The 12,462-nt window shown below is 45.5% G+C and overlaps 1 protein-coding gene across 3 annotated transcripts in view; it reads left to right on the top strand.

The window, feature by feature from the left end:
• The window catches only part of LOC307269345 (7SK snRNA methylphosphate capping enzyme-like), a 12,138-nt gene extending 1,975 nt beyond the window's left edge, over window positions 1-10,163 (top strand). Inside the window, exons 2-11 of one of the 3 annotated variants that reach the window (XM_080052294.1) lie at window positions 489-844; window positions 1,348-1,583; window positions 4,552-4,810; window positions 5,787-5,958; window positions 6,463-6,636; window positions 7,238-7,357; window positions 7,566-7,646; window positions 7,874-8,005; window positions 8,900-9,008; window positions 9,892-10,163. In XM_080052294.1, the coding sequence (XP_079908420.1) occupies window positions 510-844; window positions 1,348-1,583; window positions 4,552-4,810; window positions 5,787-5,958; window positions 6,463-6,636; window positions 7,238-7,357; window positions 7,566-7,646; window positions 7,874-8,005; window positions 8,900-9,008; window positions 9,892-9,944 (1,671 nt within the window). In that variant the 5' untranslated portion in view covers window positions 489-509 and the 3' untranslated portion in view covers window positions 9,945-10,163. Of the gene's footprint in view, window positions 1-485; window positions 845-1,347; window positions 1,584-4,551; window positions 4,811-5,786; window positions 5,959-6,462; window positions 6,637-7,237; window positions 7,358-7,565; window positions 7,647-7,873; window positions 8,006-8,899; window positions 9,009-9,891 lie in introns of all 3 variants that reach the window. The other 2 variants (XM_080052295.1, XM_080052293.1) reach the window with 2 other exon arrangements.
• Window positions 10,164-12,462: the final 2,299 nt, after the last annotated feature.

Raw genomic sequence — 12,462 nt, 5'->3', positions numbered from 1 at the left:
TAAAAAAAGAATACATATACAAAGGCACAAATAAACCAAGCAAATACAAGAGTTTAAAGGTCACAGACTTGGTTTTGTGAAGGGACAGTGGCTCGGCTGGTAGAGCGGGTCGGCCAATAGACAGGAGGACTAAATATGTTTTGACTTCCTCCTATCCCCTTTGGAGCATGTGGACACTCACTCACTCACTCACTCCCTCACTCACTCACTCACTCACTCACTCACTCACTCACTCACTCACTCACTCACTCACTCACTCACTCACTCACTCACTCACTCACTCCCCTCACTCACTCACTCACTCACTCACTCACTCACTCACTCACTCACTCACTCACTCACTCACTCACTCACTCCCTCCTTCCCTCCCTCACTTACTCACACTCCCTCCCTCACTCACTCCCTCACTCACTCACTCCCTCCCTCCTTCTCTCTCTCTCTCTCCCTCTCACTCTCTCTCTCTCTCCCTCCCCTCTCTCTCTCAGCAGATCACTGTGATTGGTGGATCCATGATGATCAGAATGACATCACTGGAGAAAGAGACTCTTGTCCTATCGGAGCCTTCGCAGCTGGCTAAATCCCGCCCCCTCGCCCCTAAAAACGGCCTCCATGGTAACAGCCAGCAGCCCCTGCAGCCCGGCGCGGTCCAACCCGTCCAGCCACGCGTTGCTAAGAGACGCTACTCTATGGGCGCCGGCCTGAGGGGCGTGGCCAAGCGCCGTCGCCGCGCCAACAGTGACAGCTGTCAATCAGAGCCGTCGGTGCTGCCGAGTCACTTCCTGTTGGGCGGGAACATCTTCGACCCGCTCAACCTCAACTCACTGCTGGACGACACAGTCAACAAGTGTGTGTGTGTGTGTGTGTGTGTGTGTGTGTGTGTGTGTGTGTGTGTGTGTGTGTGTGTGTGTGTGTGTGTGTGTGTGTGTGTGTGTGTGTGTGTGTGTGTGTGTGTGTGTGTGTGTGTGTGTGTGTGTGTGTGTGGGGGGGGGGGGGGGGGGGGGGTGTGTGTGTGTGTTGGGGGGGGGTGTGTGTGTGTTTGTGTGTGTGTGTTGGGGGTGTGTGTGTGTGTGTGTGTGTGTGTGTGTGTGTGTGTGTGTTGGGGGGGGTGTGTGTGTGTGTGTGTGTTGGGGGGGGGGGGGTGTGTGTGTGTTGGGGGGGGTGTGTGTGTGTGGGGGGGGGGTAGGGGGGGGGTGTGTGTGTGTGTGTTGGGGGGGGTGTGTGTGTGTGTGTGTTGGGGGGGGGGTGTGTGTGTGTGTGTGGGTGTGTGTGTACTTTACATTTAGTCATCGATAAATGAATCAGAAAGTTTAAACTATAATCATCAAATCCTTTGTCTTCCCTCTCCAGGGCGACCAATCAGAGAACCCCTGTGAGCTCGCCCCTGCCTGTGCGGGGGGGAGACCCCGTAGAGATCCTGGTGCCCCGTGACATCACAGACCCTCTGAATCTGAAGGGAGGGGGGGCCGGGGGGCCGGGGGGGGAGCTGCTGCTGTCTCCTTTAAAACAGAGGAAGAGACACAGACACAACAGACACCCGCAGGCCGCCCCCGCTAGACTGTTTACTGCTGCTGCTGCACTGATAGGTCAGTAACAGACACACAGACACAGACAGACAGACAGACAGACAGACAGACAGACAGACAGACAGACACAGGTCAGACAGACAGACAGACAGACAGACAGCTACAGGTCAGACACACAGACAGACACAGGTCAGACAGACAGACAGACAGACAGCTACACAGACAGACAGATAGACAGACAGCTACACAGACAGACAGACAGCTACACAGACAGACAGACAGACAGCTACACAGACAGACAGACAGACACCACCAGGCCGTCCCCGCTAGACTGTTTACTGCTGCTGCTGCACTGACAGGTCAGTAACAGACAGACAGACAGACAGACAGACACAGGACAGACAGACAGACAGACAGACAGACAGACAGACAGACAGACGGACAGACAGAGGTTAGACAGACAGACAGACAGACGTGTCTGTGCATCTGTGTGTTAGTATTAGTATGGTACTAGTAGTATTGTATTGTATTGTGTTGTATTAACCTGTTGTATTGTATTGTATTGTGTTGCAGTCCCAGCAGCAGCCACAGAGGGCACTGTCTCTCCCCTCCCCTGTGTATCTGTCTGTCTAGTTACTAGTAGTATTGTATTAACCTGTTGTATTGTATTGTATTGACCTGTATTGTATTAACCTGTATTGTATTGTATTAACCTGTATTATATTGTATTGTATTGTATTGTATTGTATTGTATTGTATTGTATTGTATTGTATTGTATTGTATTGTATTGTATTGTATTGTATTGTATTGTATTGTATTGTATTGTCAGGCCCGGATTAAGAGGAAAGATTACACTAGGCATACCGAATTTTTTCGGGCCCCCTCCAAACGGATACTTCACGATTTAGTGAAAAAACTACATACATTTGAACTGCCACAAGAGTATTATGCTCATTCATTTGTTTAAGAGTTGCGCGTTTGTAAACGGGAGTAAAGAGAAACGTAACAGAGTGTGCGACTTCACGTCTGTTCGTGAGCGCACTGCAGGAGCACTTCTGTAAGGTGCGTGCAGAGTCCAGTGTGGGAGCAATTTTTCAAACTGGATGAAAAACAGTGCTGTGCAATGCTTTATTCAGCATAACGCTCGTGCAAGCCTGATCTAAACACAAAAGCCTTGCGCGAGCGAAGCAGCGATTCACCTGGTGAAACCTGGCGTGGAACTCTGTGGTGGGTAACGGCGAAATTCACACTGAGACATCGCCGGTGTGAGCCGCCGCACAGAAACACTCTGGTTTGACGGCTAAAATAATAACCGGGGAGCAGAGCCGGCCCAAGCCTTCATGGGGCCCTAACCCGAATTTGATTAGGGCCCCCTCTCTAATGTTATCGTGGCCAAATTATTGACTATTGTTAAATGTCATTCACACACCCAGTTCATTGCTAGTGCCTCCAATGTCCAGTTTAGTGAAAATAGTAGCCAGCCGAGATCCTGACTCTCCTAGGGAGGTCCGGGGGTATGCCCCCCCGGGAGATTTTTTTACTTTTTTAAAGTGAAATGCATGAATCTGGTGCACTTTGAGAGGAAAATTAAGAGGCTAAATCTGAGAATTTTTTTGTGAACAAATAATTTGGAGATACTGGCTCGAATGAAGTAGAATTAAAAGCTATTGAAGAAAGACATGGATTTTCCATAAAAATATAATGCAGTGTCCTCTGGGTTGGGCTTGGAGCTCTTTTTCTTTTACGTGACATATTTCTCTGTATTATAATGAATGCATTTAAATGCAGTGAGAGGAACGAAGCAGAAGAACTCTGTTGTCCAGCTACTGTATCTTTTTTTCCACAGACGAGGCTGAAATAGGCTATAGACCAGGGGTGTCCAAACTACGGCCCGCGGGCCAACTGCGGCCCGCGGCCCGCTTTTTATTGGCCCGCGGCCGATTTTAAAAATACAATGTAATATGGCCCTTTGAAATATTTTTTTTTTTTTTTTTTTTTTTTTTTTTTGCATTTCTCAGTTAACCCACTAGTGCAGGGGTGTCAAACACTGATTGATTGGCCCGTGGCACATTTTAAAAATATAATGTAATATGGCGCTTTTAATTTTTAAATAATTTAAATGCACTCATTATATTACAGAGGAATATGTCCCATAAAAGAAAAATAGCAACAAGCCCATCCCAGAGGACCCTGCATAATATTTTTTTTTAAATGAATATTATTATGGAAAATCTATGTGTCCTTCTCCAATAGCTTCTAATTCATCTGACACAGTGTCTCCATTTTTTTTCATACAAAATTCTTCAAATTTAGCCTCTTAATTTCCCTCTCAAAGTGCACCAGATTCATGCATTTCACTTTAAAAACTTTAAAAAATCTCCCGGGGGGGCATACCCCCGGACCTCCCTAGGAGGGTCGGGACCTCGGCTGGATACTATTTTCACCCTGCTGGACATTGGACGCAAAGGCAGAAAACACTGGGTGTATCATTGGCATATAAACAAGAGGGGGAATGTGTCTGTTTAATGTACAAGGAAAGTGTTGCCGTGAAGAAGGATTACAATTTACGAAGACACTATGAAACTAAACATCAGAGCAGCTACATGTCCTGATAAATGTGTTATTTTTGCAAAGTGGCCCGGCCCTTCGTAGATTTTTCTGTATGTGGCCCTCAGTGAAAAAAGTTTGGACACCCCTGCTATAGACTGTACACAGTGCATGGGCAACTGAGGGCAGCCCCATTTCCAATTGTTTTTAAATAAACTCAATACCGAGTGATAAGTTAACCTCGGATGAACTGATTAAATTATTAGGCTATTAACTATCCAGACCAAAACATTGTATTCCTTTTTTGTATGATAACTTACATTTGCATAATATGATGTTAATATAAAAAAAAAAAAAAAAAAATGTATCCTTCTCACTGGGCCCCCTAGTGGAAATGGGCCCTAGGCACGTGCCTAGAATGCCTATGCCTAGATCCGGCCCTGTGTATTGTATGTATTGACCTGTTGTATTGTATTGCAGTTCCAGCCCCAGCCACAGAGGGCACTGTCTCCCCGCTCCCCTGTGAACTCAACACGGCGATCACGTGTCGTGACGACGTGGCTCCGCCCCCTAGTCTCCCCCGGCGACACACCCTCCCGGCGCCTAGCAACCGGCCCCATGGTGACGGTCGCCAGCGGAGACGGCGTCGCACCACATCGGAACGCAGCGCCATGGCAACGGTAACCGTGACGCAGCCAACCAGGTTCCACACTCCGCTGATGGGAGGAGCCAAAGACAGGTGAGGGACAGACAGACAGACAGACAGACAGACACAGACAGACAGACAGACAGACAGACATCCCGATACACTGGTCACGATACGATATATCACGATATATTGCGTATCTTGATATATCACGATATATTGCGATATTCCATAAACAAGTTGCCTTGTCAAACACAACAGCACAATATATTGATAATTGCACAAAATAAAATTGTGACCAATGTAGTCAAAACTATTTCATTCACAACTTACTTTACTATTTTATTTTTGGTTTTGGCAAATGATCAAATGCTGCTGCAGCTGCTTAACATCAACACATGACATTCACTCTGTCACTAACTGTACAGGACACACTGAACATGAAAACACATCAGTGAGCTTTGTCTCTGAACAGATGTAGATAAGGTTCATATGCACAACATTACTACGCCTTTATGTCAGTGAATACAAGGAACAGAAATGTATGAGGACACAGTGAATCTTAAGTATTCTTACAAACACAATGATCTAACTTCAATAGTCAGTATCCTAGAGGCTCAGGCCTGACAGCAGACATGGGTTTGAATCTGACCCGTGGTTGTTCTCTGCATTTCATTCCCTCTCTGCCCCATTTCATATCTGTCTCTCTTAATAAAAAATGTATAAAAAAAAAAAGATTTTTAGTTATAAAAATCGATACTGATATCGCGAAAATAGGTATCGCGATATATCGGCATTTCGATTTTTTGACACAGCCCTACTGTATAACCTGTCTCTCTCTCTCAGACTCCAGCCCGGCTCTAACCTGTCTCTCTCTCTAACCTGTCTCTCTCTCTACCTGTCTCTCTCTAACCTGTCTCTCTCTCTAACCTGTCTCTCTCTCTACCTGTCTCTCTCTAACCTGTCTCTCTCTCTAACCTGTCTCTCTCTCTAACCTGTCTCTCTCTCTCTCAGACTCCAGCCTGGCTCTAACCTGTCTCTCTCTCTAACCTGTCTCTCTCTCTCTCAGACTCCAGCCCGGTGCCGCTCAAACACCACAGAAGAAGAAAGACAAACGGCGCTACCAGCACGGCAACCACAGCCGTCACTATGGATACCACGGTTTCTACGGTGACCAGTGGGAGGGGCCGGTCGACCCCAGACTCCGCCTCCTGCAAGCCGATTGGTTCAGAGACAAAAAGGTTCTGACTAGCAGCTAACTAACGCTAACTCTAGCAAGTATGCAAGTTCAGTATGCAAGTATGCAAGTTCATTATGCAAGTATGCAAGTTCAGTATGCAAGTTCCGTATGCAAGTATGCAAGTTTAGTATGCCGGTTTAGTATGCACGTTCAGTATATAAGTTAGAATGTTTAGTATGTTAGTTGAAAGTGCATGAAAAGTGTCTGACTGACTGCCGGTCTGTCTCTTTGTCTGCCTGTCTCTCTTACCTGTCTGTCTCTCTCTCTCTATCCTGTCTGTCTCTAACCTGTCTCTCTCTCTTTAACCTGCCTGTCTCTCTAACCTGTCTGTCTCTCTCTAACCTGTCTCTCTCTCTAACCTGTCTCTCTCTCTTTAACCTGCCTGTCTCTTTAACCTGTCTGTCTCTCTCTAACCTGTCTCTCTCTCTCTAACCTGTCTCTCTCTCTAACCTGTCTCTCTCTCTAACCTGTCTCTCTCTCTAACCTGTCTGTCTGTCCCTTGCAGGTATTGGACGTTGGCTGTGGCGCGGGTCACATGACGTTGGCCATCGCGCGGCGCTTTGGCCCCGCCCACATCCTGGGTCTGGATCGAGACACGCGATTGGTCCACGCCGCCACACAGAACACCAGGCACTTCCTGTCACATGACCTGGCCTCATCAGAGGACAGGAAGCAGGAAGTAAGGAAGTTTTTTCCTAACCTGTGTGTCTGTCTGTCTCTCTCTCTCTCTAACCTGTCTGTCTGTCTGTCTCTCTCTCTAACCTGTCTGTCTCTCTGTGTGTCTGTCTCTCTCTAACCTGTCTGTCTGTCTGTCTCTCTCTCACTCACTGTCTGTCTCTCTCTCTCACTGTCTGTCTCTCTCTCTCACTGTCTGTCTGTCTGTCTGTCTGTCTGTCTCTCTCTCTCTAATCTGTCTCTCTGTCTGTCTCTCTCTAACCTGTCTGTCTGTCTCTCTCTCTCTAACCTGTCTGTCTCTCTCACTCACTGTCTGTCTCTCTCTCTCTCTAACCTGTCTGTCTGTCTGTCTGTCTCTCTCTCTCTAATCTGTCTCTCTGTCTGTCTCTCTCTAACCTGTCTGTCTGTCTGTCTCTCTCTCTAACCTGTCTGTCTCTCCCTAACCTGTCTGTCTCTCTGTCTGTCTCTCTCTCTAACCTGTCTGTCTCTCTCCCTAACCTGTCTGTCTCTCTGTCTGTCTCTCTCTCTAACCTGTCTGTCTCTCTCTCTAACCTGTCTGTCTCTCTCTCTCTAACCTGTCTGTCTCTCTGTCTGTCTCTCTGAAGCAGGAAGTGAAGAAGTCTTTCCCGCTCTCGTTCAGAGTGAGTCGCGGGCCGCTCGCCGCCCCCCCGCTCCTCATGACATCACCGGCTTCCAGGTTCCCTAGCAACATCACCTTCATACAGGTGGGTCCAATAGAGACACACACAGACGCACAGACGCATATAAAGACACAAACACACACCCAAAGACACACACACACACACACTCACACACACACATATATAAAGACACACACACACACACACACAAACACACACAGAGACAAACACAAACACACAGAGACATAGAACTTTATTGAAAAATTCTTCAATCAAGATGTTTCTCTTCCAGGGCGACTATGTGTCAGATCAGGAGGCGTGGCCTGGGAGGGGCCAGTATGATGTCATACTGTGTCTGGGCGTCACCAAGTGGGTATGTAAACACACACACTCACTCACTCACTCACTCACTCACTCACTCACTCACTCACTCACTCACTCACTCACTCACTCACTCACTCACTCACTCACTCACTCACTCACTCACTCACTCACTCACTCACTCACTCACACACACTCACACTCACACTCACACTCACACTCACACTCACTCACACACACACACACACCATATATACTAATAGTGTGCTACTCTCACAGGTGCAGTTGCAGAACGGGGATGTGGGTGTGGCCAGGCTTTTCTCACGAGCCTATCAGAGCCTGTCGCCGGGCGGATTATTCATCCTGGAGCCACAGCCATGGAGCAGCTACTGCCACAGCAAGAGAGCATCGGTAAGACAGGCAGACAGACAGACAGACAGGCAGACAGACAGACAGACAGGCAGACAGACAGACAGACAGGTAGACAGGCAGACAGACAGGTAGACAGACAGACAGACAGGCAGATAGGCAGGGAGACAGACAGACAGAAAGACAGGCAGACAGGCAGACAGGTAGACAGACAGCATCGGTATCCATTTTTTTATACCTTGAAACCTTCCCCACATCATACCCATGTCTCACTGCCAGAGCTAGTATGTTGTACTGTTATCTAGGAGTAAAAGCTGCTAATGCACAGGGACCATCCATACTACTTTCTGAATCTTGGCTGTGTGTTGTGGGCTCATGTCTCTAGTAGGGATGTATTGTGTTTTTTTTTTAGCCCTATATTTCTCTTTCTGTGATGTCACGAGAAAGAGAAATATAGGGTTAAAAAAACACTCTTTCTGCCTTTTCTCAGGCTAGGATGAACCGATTTAAATTTTTTTTGCACATTTATTCTACATAGGATCTCAGAATTCAATACACCTTCATATTCCAACCGGTGAAGTAGGGCTTTAACTTTTATCTTAAAGGTGGGGTATGTAATTTCTGATTGGTCAAAATTAGCGGTACACTTTGACCAATCAGAGTGAGGCTCCGATTCTTTAAAAAAATAAAAAATCTGATTCTCTGTTCTTATTGGCTGTTGGGACTGTTAAGCGTTCAAATCTCTACCCCAACTGCTATTTTCTCCCCAAATCCTCCACCCCACCTTTAAATCTCCCCTGGTTGTAATCCAGATTATTGGCAGAGGTGATTTTACACCAATGAGGACATATTTATGAATGAGGATATTGATTTGAGCTAATAAATCACTTGAAATGTTACACAGTGCCCCTTTAACTCTCCCCTGGTTGTTTTCAGGAGTCCACGTTTCGTCACTTCCGGACCCTGAGACTCAGACCGGATCAGTTCACCTGTTACCTGACCGACACCGTGGGGTTCAGCTCCTACAGACTGCTCACACACACAGGTACACACACACAGAGTGCTCACACACACACAGGTATGAACACACACACACACACAGGTACACACACACACACACACACACACACAGGTACGCACACACACACACACACAGGTACACACACACACACACACAGGTACGAACACACACACACACACACACACAGGTACGAACACACACACACACACACACACAGGTACGAACACACACACACACACACACACACACACACACACAATATTCGATAAAAAACAACAGTGTTTCAACACAGTTTAAAGTTTCAATGACAGTATACTTGCATACTAGACTTGCATACTAAACTTGTGCGCCCTTGCATACTAAACTTGCGCGCCCTTGCATACTAAACTTGCGCGCCCTTGCATACTAAACTTGTGCGCCCTTGCATACTAAACTTGCGCGCCCTTGCATACTAAACTTGCGCGCCCTTGCATACTAAACGCGTGCGCCCTTGCATACTAAACTTGCGCGCCCTTGCATACTAAACTTGTGCGCCCTTGCATACTAAACGCGTGCGCCCTTGCATACTAAACTTGTGCACCCTTGCATACTAAACTCGTGCCCTTGCATACTAAACTTGTGCCCTTGCATACTAAACATATGCCTTTGCATACTAAAACGTGTACCCTTGCATACTTAACTTGTGCACTTGCATGCTGTTTATTCACTCAAAATGAAATAGGTTACACTGTCGGTTTTTTCGCATGCTAGACTTGCATACTAGACTTGCATACTAAATTTACATACTAGACTTGCATATATTAACCTGTGTGTATCTGTGTGTATTAACCTGTGTGTGTGTGTATTAACCCGCGTGTGTGTGTGTGTGTGTGTATCTGTGTGTATTCACCCGTGTGTGTTTTTCCAGATTACCAGCGGCCGATCTACCTGTTCCACAAAGGCCCCTCCCACAGGAAATGACATCACAGCGACATCACAAGATTTTATGTTGGATTTTGCACGGACTCTTTAAACGCCAAAGCAGAGGATTGTGGGTAAACGGACAATGATTGATTGATTGATTGATTGATTGATTGGACAATGGGGACAGGAAGTGACACGTGACTCGCAAGATTTTCAAAATATAATTTCATTGTTTTATTTGCTTCAGTTTGTGAGAATAAAGAGAATTAATCTGTTGATGGTTTTTATTCATCAATTAAAACGACAGAAAACCAGAAATTTGTGCCTTAAACGAGACGCTGCAGGTGAATACACACACACACTCACAAGCAGAGAGACAGACACATACACACACACACACACAAGCAGAGAGACATACACACACACACAAGCAGAGACACACACACACACACACACACACACACACACACACACACACACACACACACACTGCAGGTGAATAGGGTAACGTGTTAAACTTATAAACTTTGCCAGGTGATTACTGACATTAAAAACAGTTTTTTTTGTATCACAATGTTTTCCAGAAATGTTTGAACACACACACTCACACACACACACACACACACACACACACACACACACACACACACACACACACACACACACACACACACAGGTCTTTAACAATGTCTCATAAATCAGACAGTGAACAACATATGAACAAATCCTTCTGTAATAACCTTCAGAATAGTGCTGAGAATGATTATGGAAAGTTTAGTTGATGTAAGTGCTTTAGAAGTTGAGATTTTTGGTTCAGAGTACTGAAAAAAAAAATAACATTGAGATAATGTCCGTTAAAGATGGTTGTATAGGAGAAATATACAGACGCAAACAGACAAGGTTTAGTCAAATAAACACCTGAATGTACATGTTGGACCTTTGATTTATACTAGTATGAAAGAAGACATGTTATGGAAGAGAGGGAGAGAGAGAGAGGGGGGGAGAGAGAGAGAGGGAGAGGGAGAGAGAGAGAGAGAGAGGGAGAGAGAGAGAGGGAGAGAGAGAGAGAGAGAGGGGGAGAGAGAGAGTATGAAAGACATGTTATGGAAGATAAATAGACAAAAAAATATAAATTGTGCGGTTATGGAATCAATGTTTTTGCCTGCAGTGTCTCGCATTAAAAATAAGTGTGTGTGTGTGTGTGTGTGTGTGTGTGTGTGTGTGTGTGTGTGTGTGTGTGTGTGTGTGTGTGTGTGTGTGTGTGTGTGTGTGTGTGTGTGTGTGTGTGTGTGTGTGTGTGTGTGTGTGTGTGTGTGTGTGTGTGTGTGTGTGTGTGTGTGTTAGCAGGTCACTGGAGCAATAACTTTAAACATGTTTAATCACTTTTCTGTTGTTTGAATAAAAGTTGTGTTTTGTCTTTTTTTCTTTCTGTGTAAACTCCACAGCTCATTGGCTCACACTAATTAGTTATTTAATTATTTGCCATGGTAACCAGCCGACAACCTCACAACACACTCACAGAACAGACCGGTAGTTTCAGAGGGTACACACACAATGGTCCATGGTATAGATGAGTTAAAAGTGCTCCAAGGAACTTTCAGTGTGTGTTAATTCTAGCGCCCCCTTTGGACTAAAGCGGTAGTGTTTTTACCACGCCAGCTGTTGTTCCTGGGTGAGCGTATACCCATGACAAAGGCATTAAGAAAAACTATATATAAATAGCATTCTTTGCACCGATGGTCTCGTTTTACTGTTACATGTAATTTATGATCATCAGAGGAAAAATGAGACTGTTTCAGAAATATTTCAAAGTTCCTCGTAGAGACTTTAAAGTTGAATTGATAAGATGAAAGAAATTATTATAAAAAATATTATATAAAAATCTATATAAAATCTGCAAACGTAATATTTAGAATAGCTTAAAGGTGCACTGTGTAATATGACATCATCAAGAAAGTTCTAGAATGCAACACTCCCTGGGTAACCCCACCCCTTTTGAATAATAACAGAAGCTACAGTGGCCTTCAAGGACAAGAACAATTCTAAATTCTAAACAATGCACCTGATGACATTCCAAAAACATGGATGCCTTCATAAGACTTGCCTGCTCAATGTACAAAATGTAATATTAATATTTGTAATTCTCCGCTCAGGAGGATCATTCAGATTATTGGCGGAGGTGATTTTACACCAATGAGGACATATTCATGAATGAGGATATTGATTATAGCTAATGAATTACTTCAAATGTTACACAGTGTCCCTCCAGAGAGTGAAAGAATTCCTGTTAGTATAAAAGATTACACTGTTTACTATAATTATTAAGAAATTACACAGAAGCTCGTCAGACATCAGGCCATTGGTTGATTGACTGCTCGCGTCATCGGAGGGGGCGTGGTCTATGACGTCACAGTCCCAGCTCTAGCCCCGCCTCTTTTCCACTGTAACCACGGTGATGGGTGACGTCATCCGCCCAGTCCGAAGTCTGTCCGTCTTCCAATGGACGAGGAAGCTCTTCTCTGACTCCGCCCACCTCTCCGTCAGACACGCCCACTGACATCACGGCCACGCCCAC

The sequence above is a fragment of the Ammodytes marinus genome, assembly GCF_949987685.1.
Source record: "Ammodytes marinus genome assembly, chromosome: 23".
In the NCBI taxonomy this organism is placed as follows: Eukaryota; Metazoa; Chordata; class Actinopteri; order Uranoscopiformes; family Ammodytidae; genus Ammodytes; species Ammodytes marinus.
The sequence above is the reverse complement of the archived record's forward strand: the minus strand, read 5'-3'. Positions and strand labels throughout refer to the sequence as shown.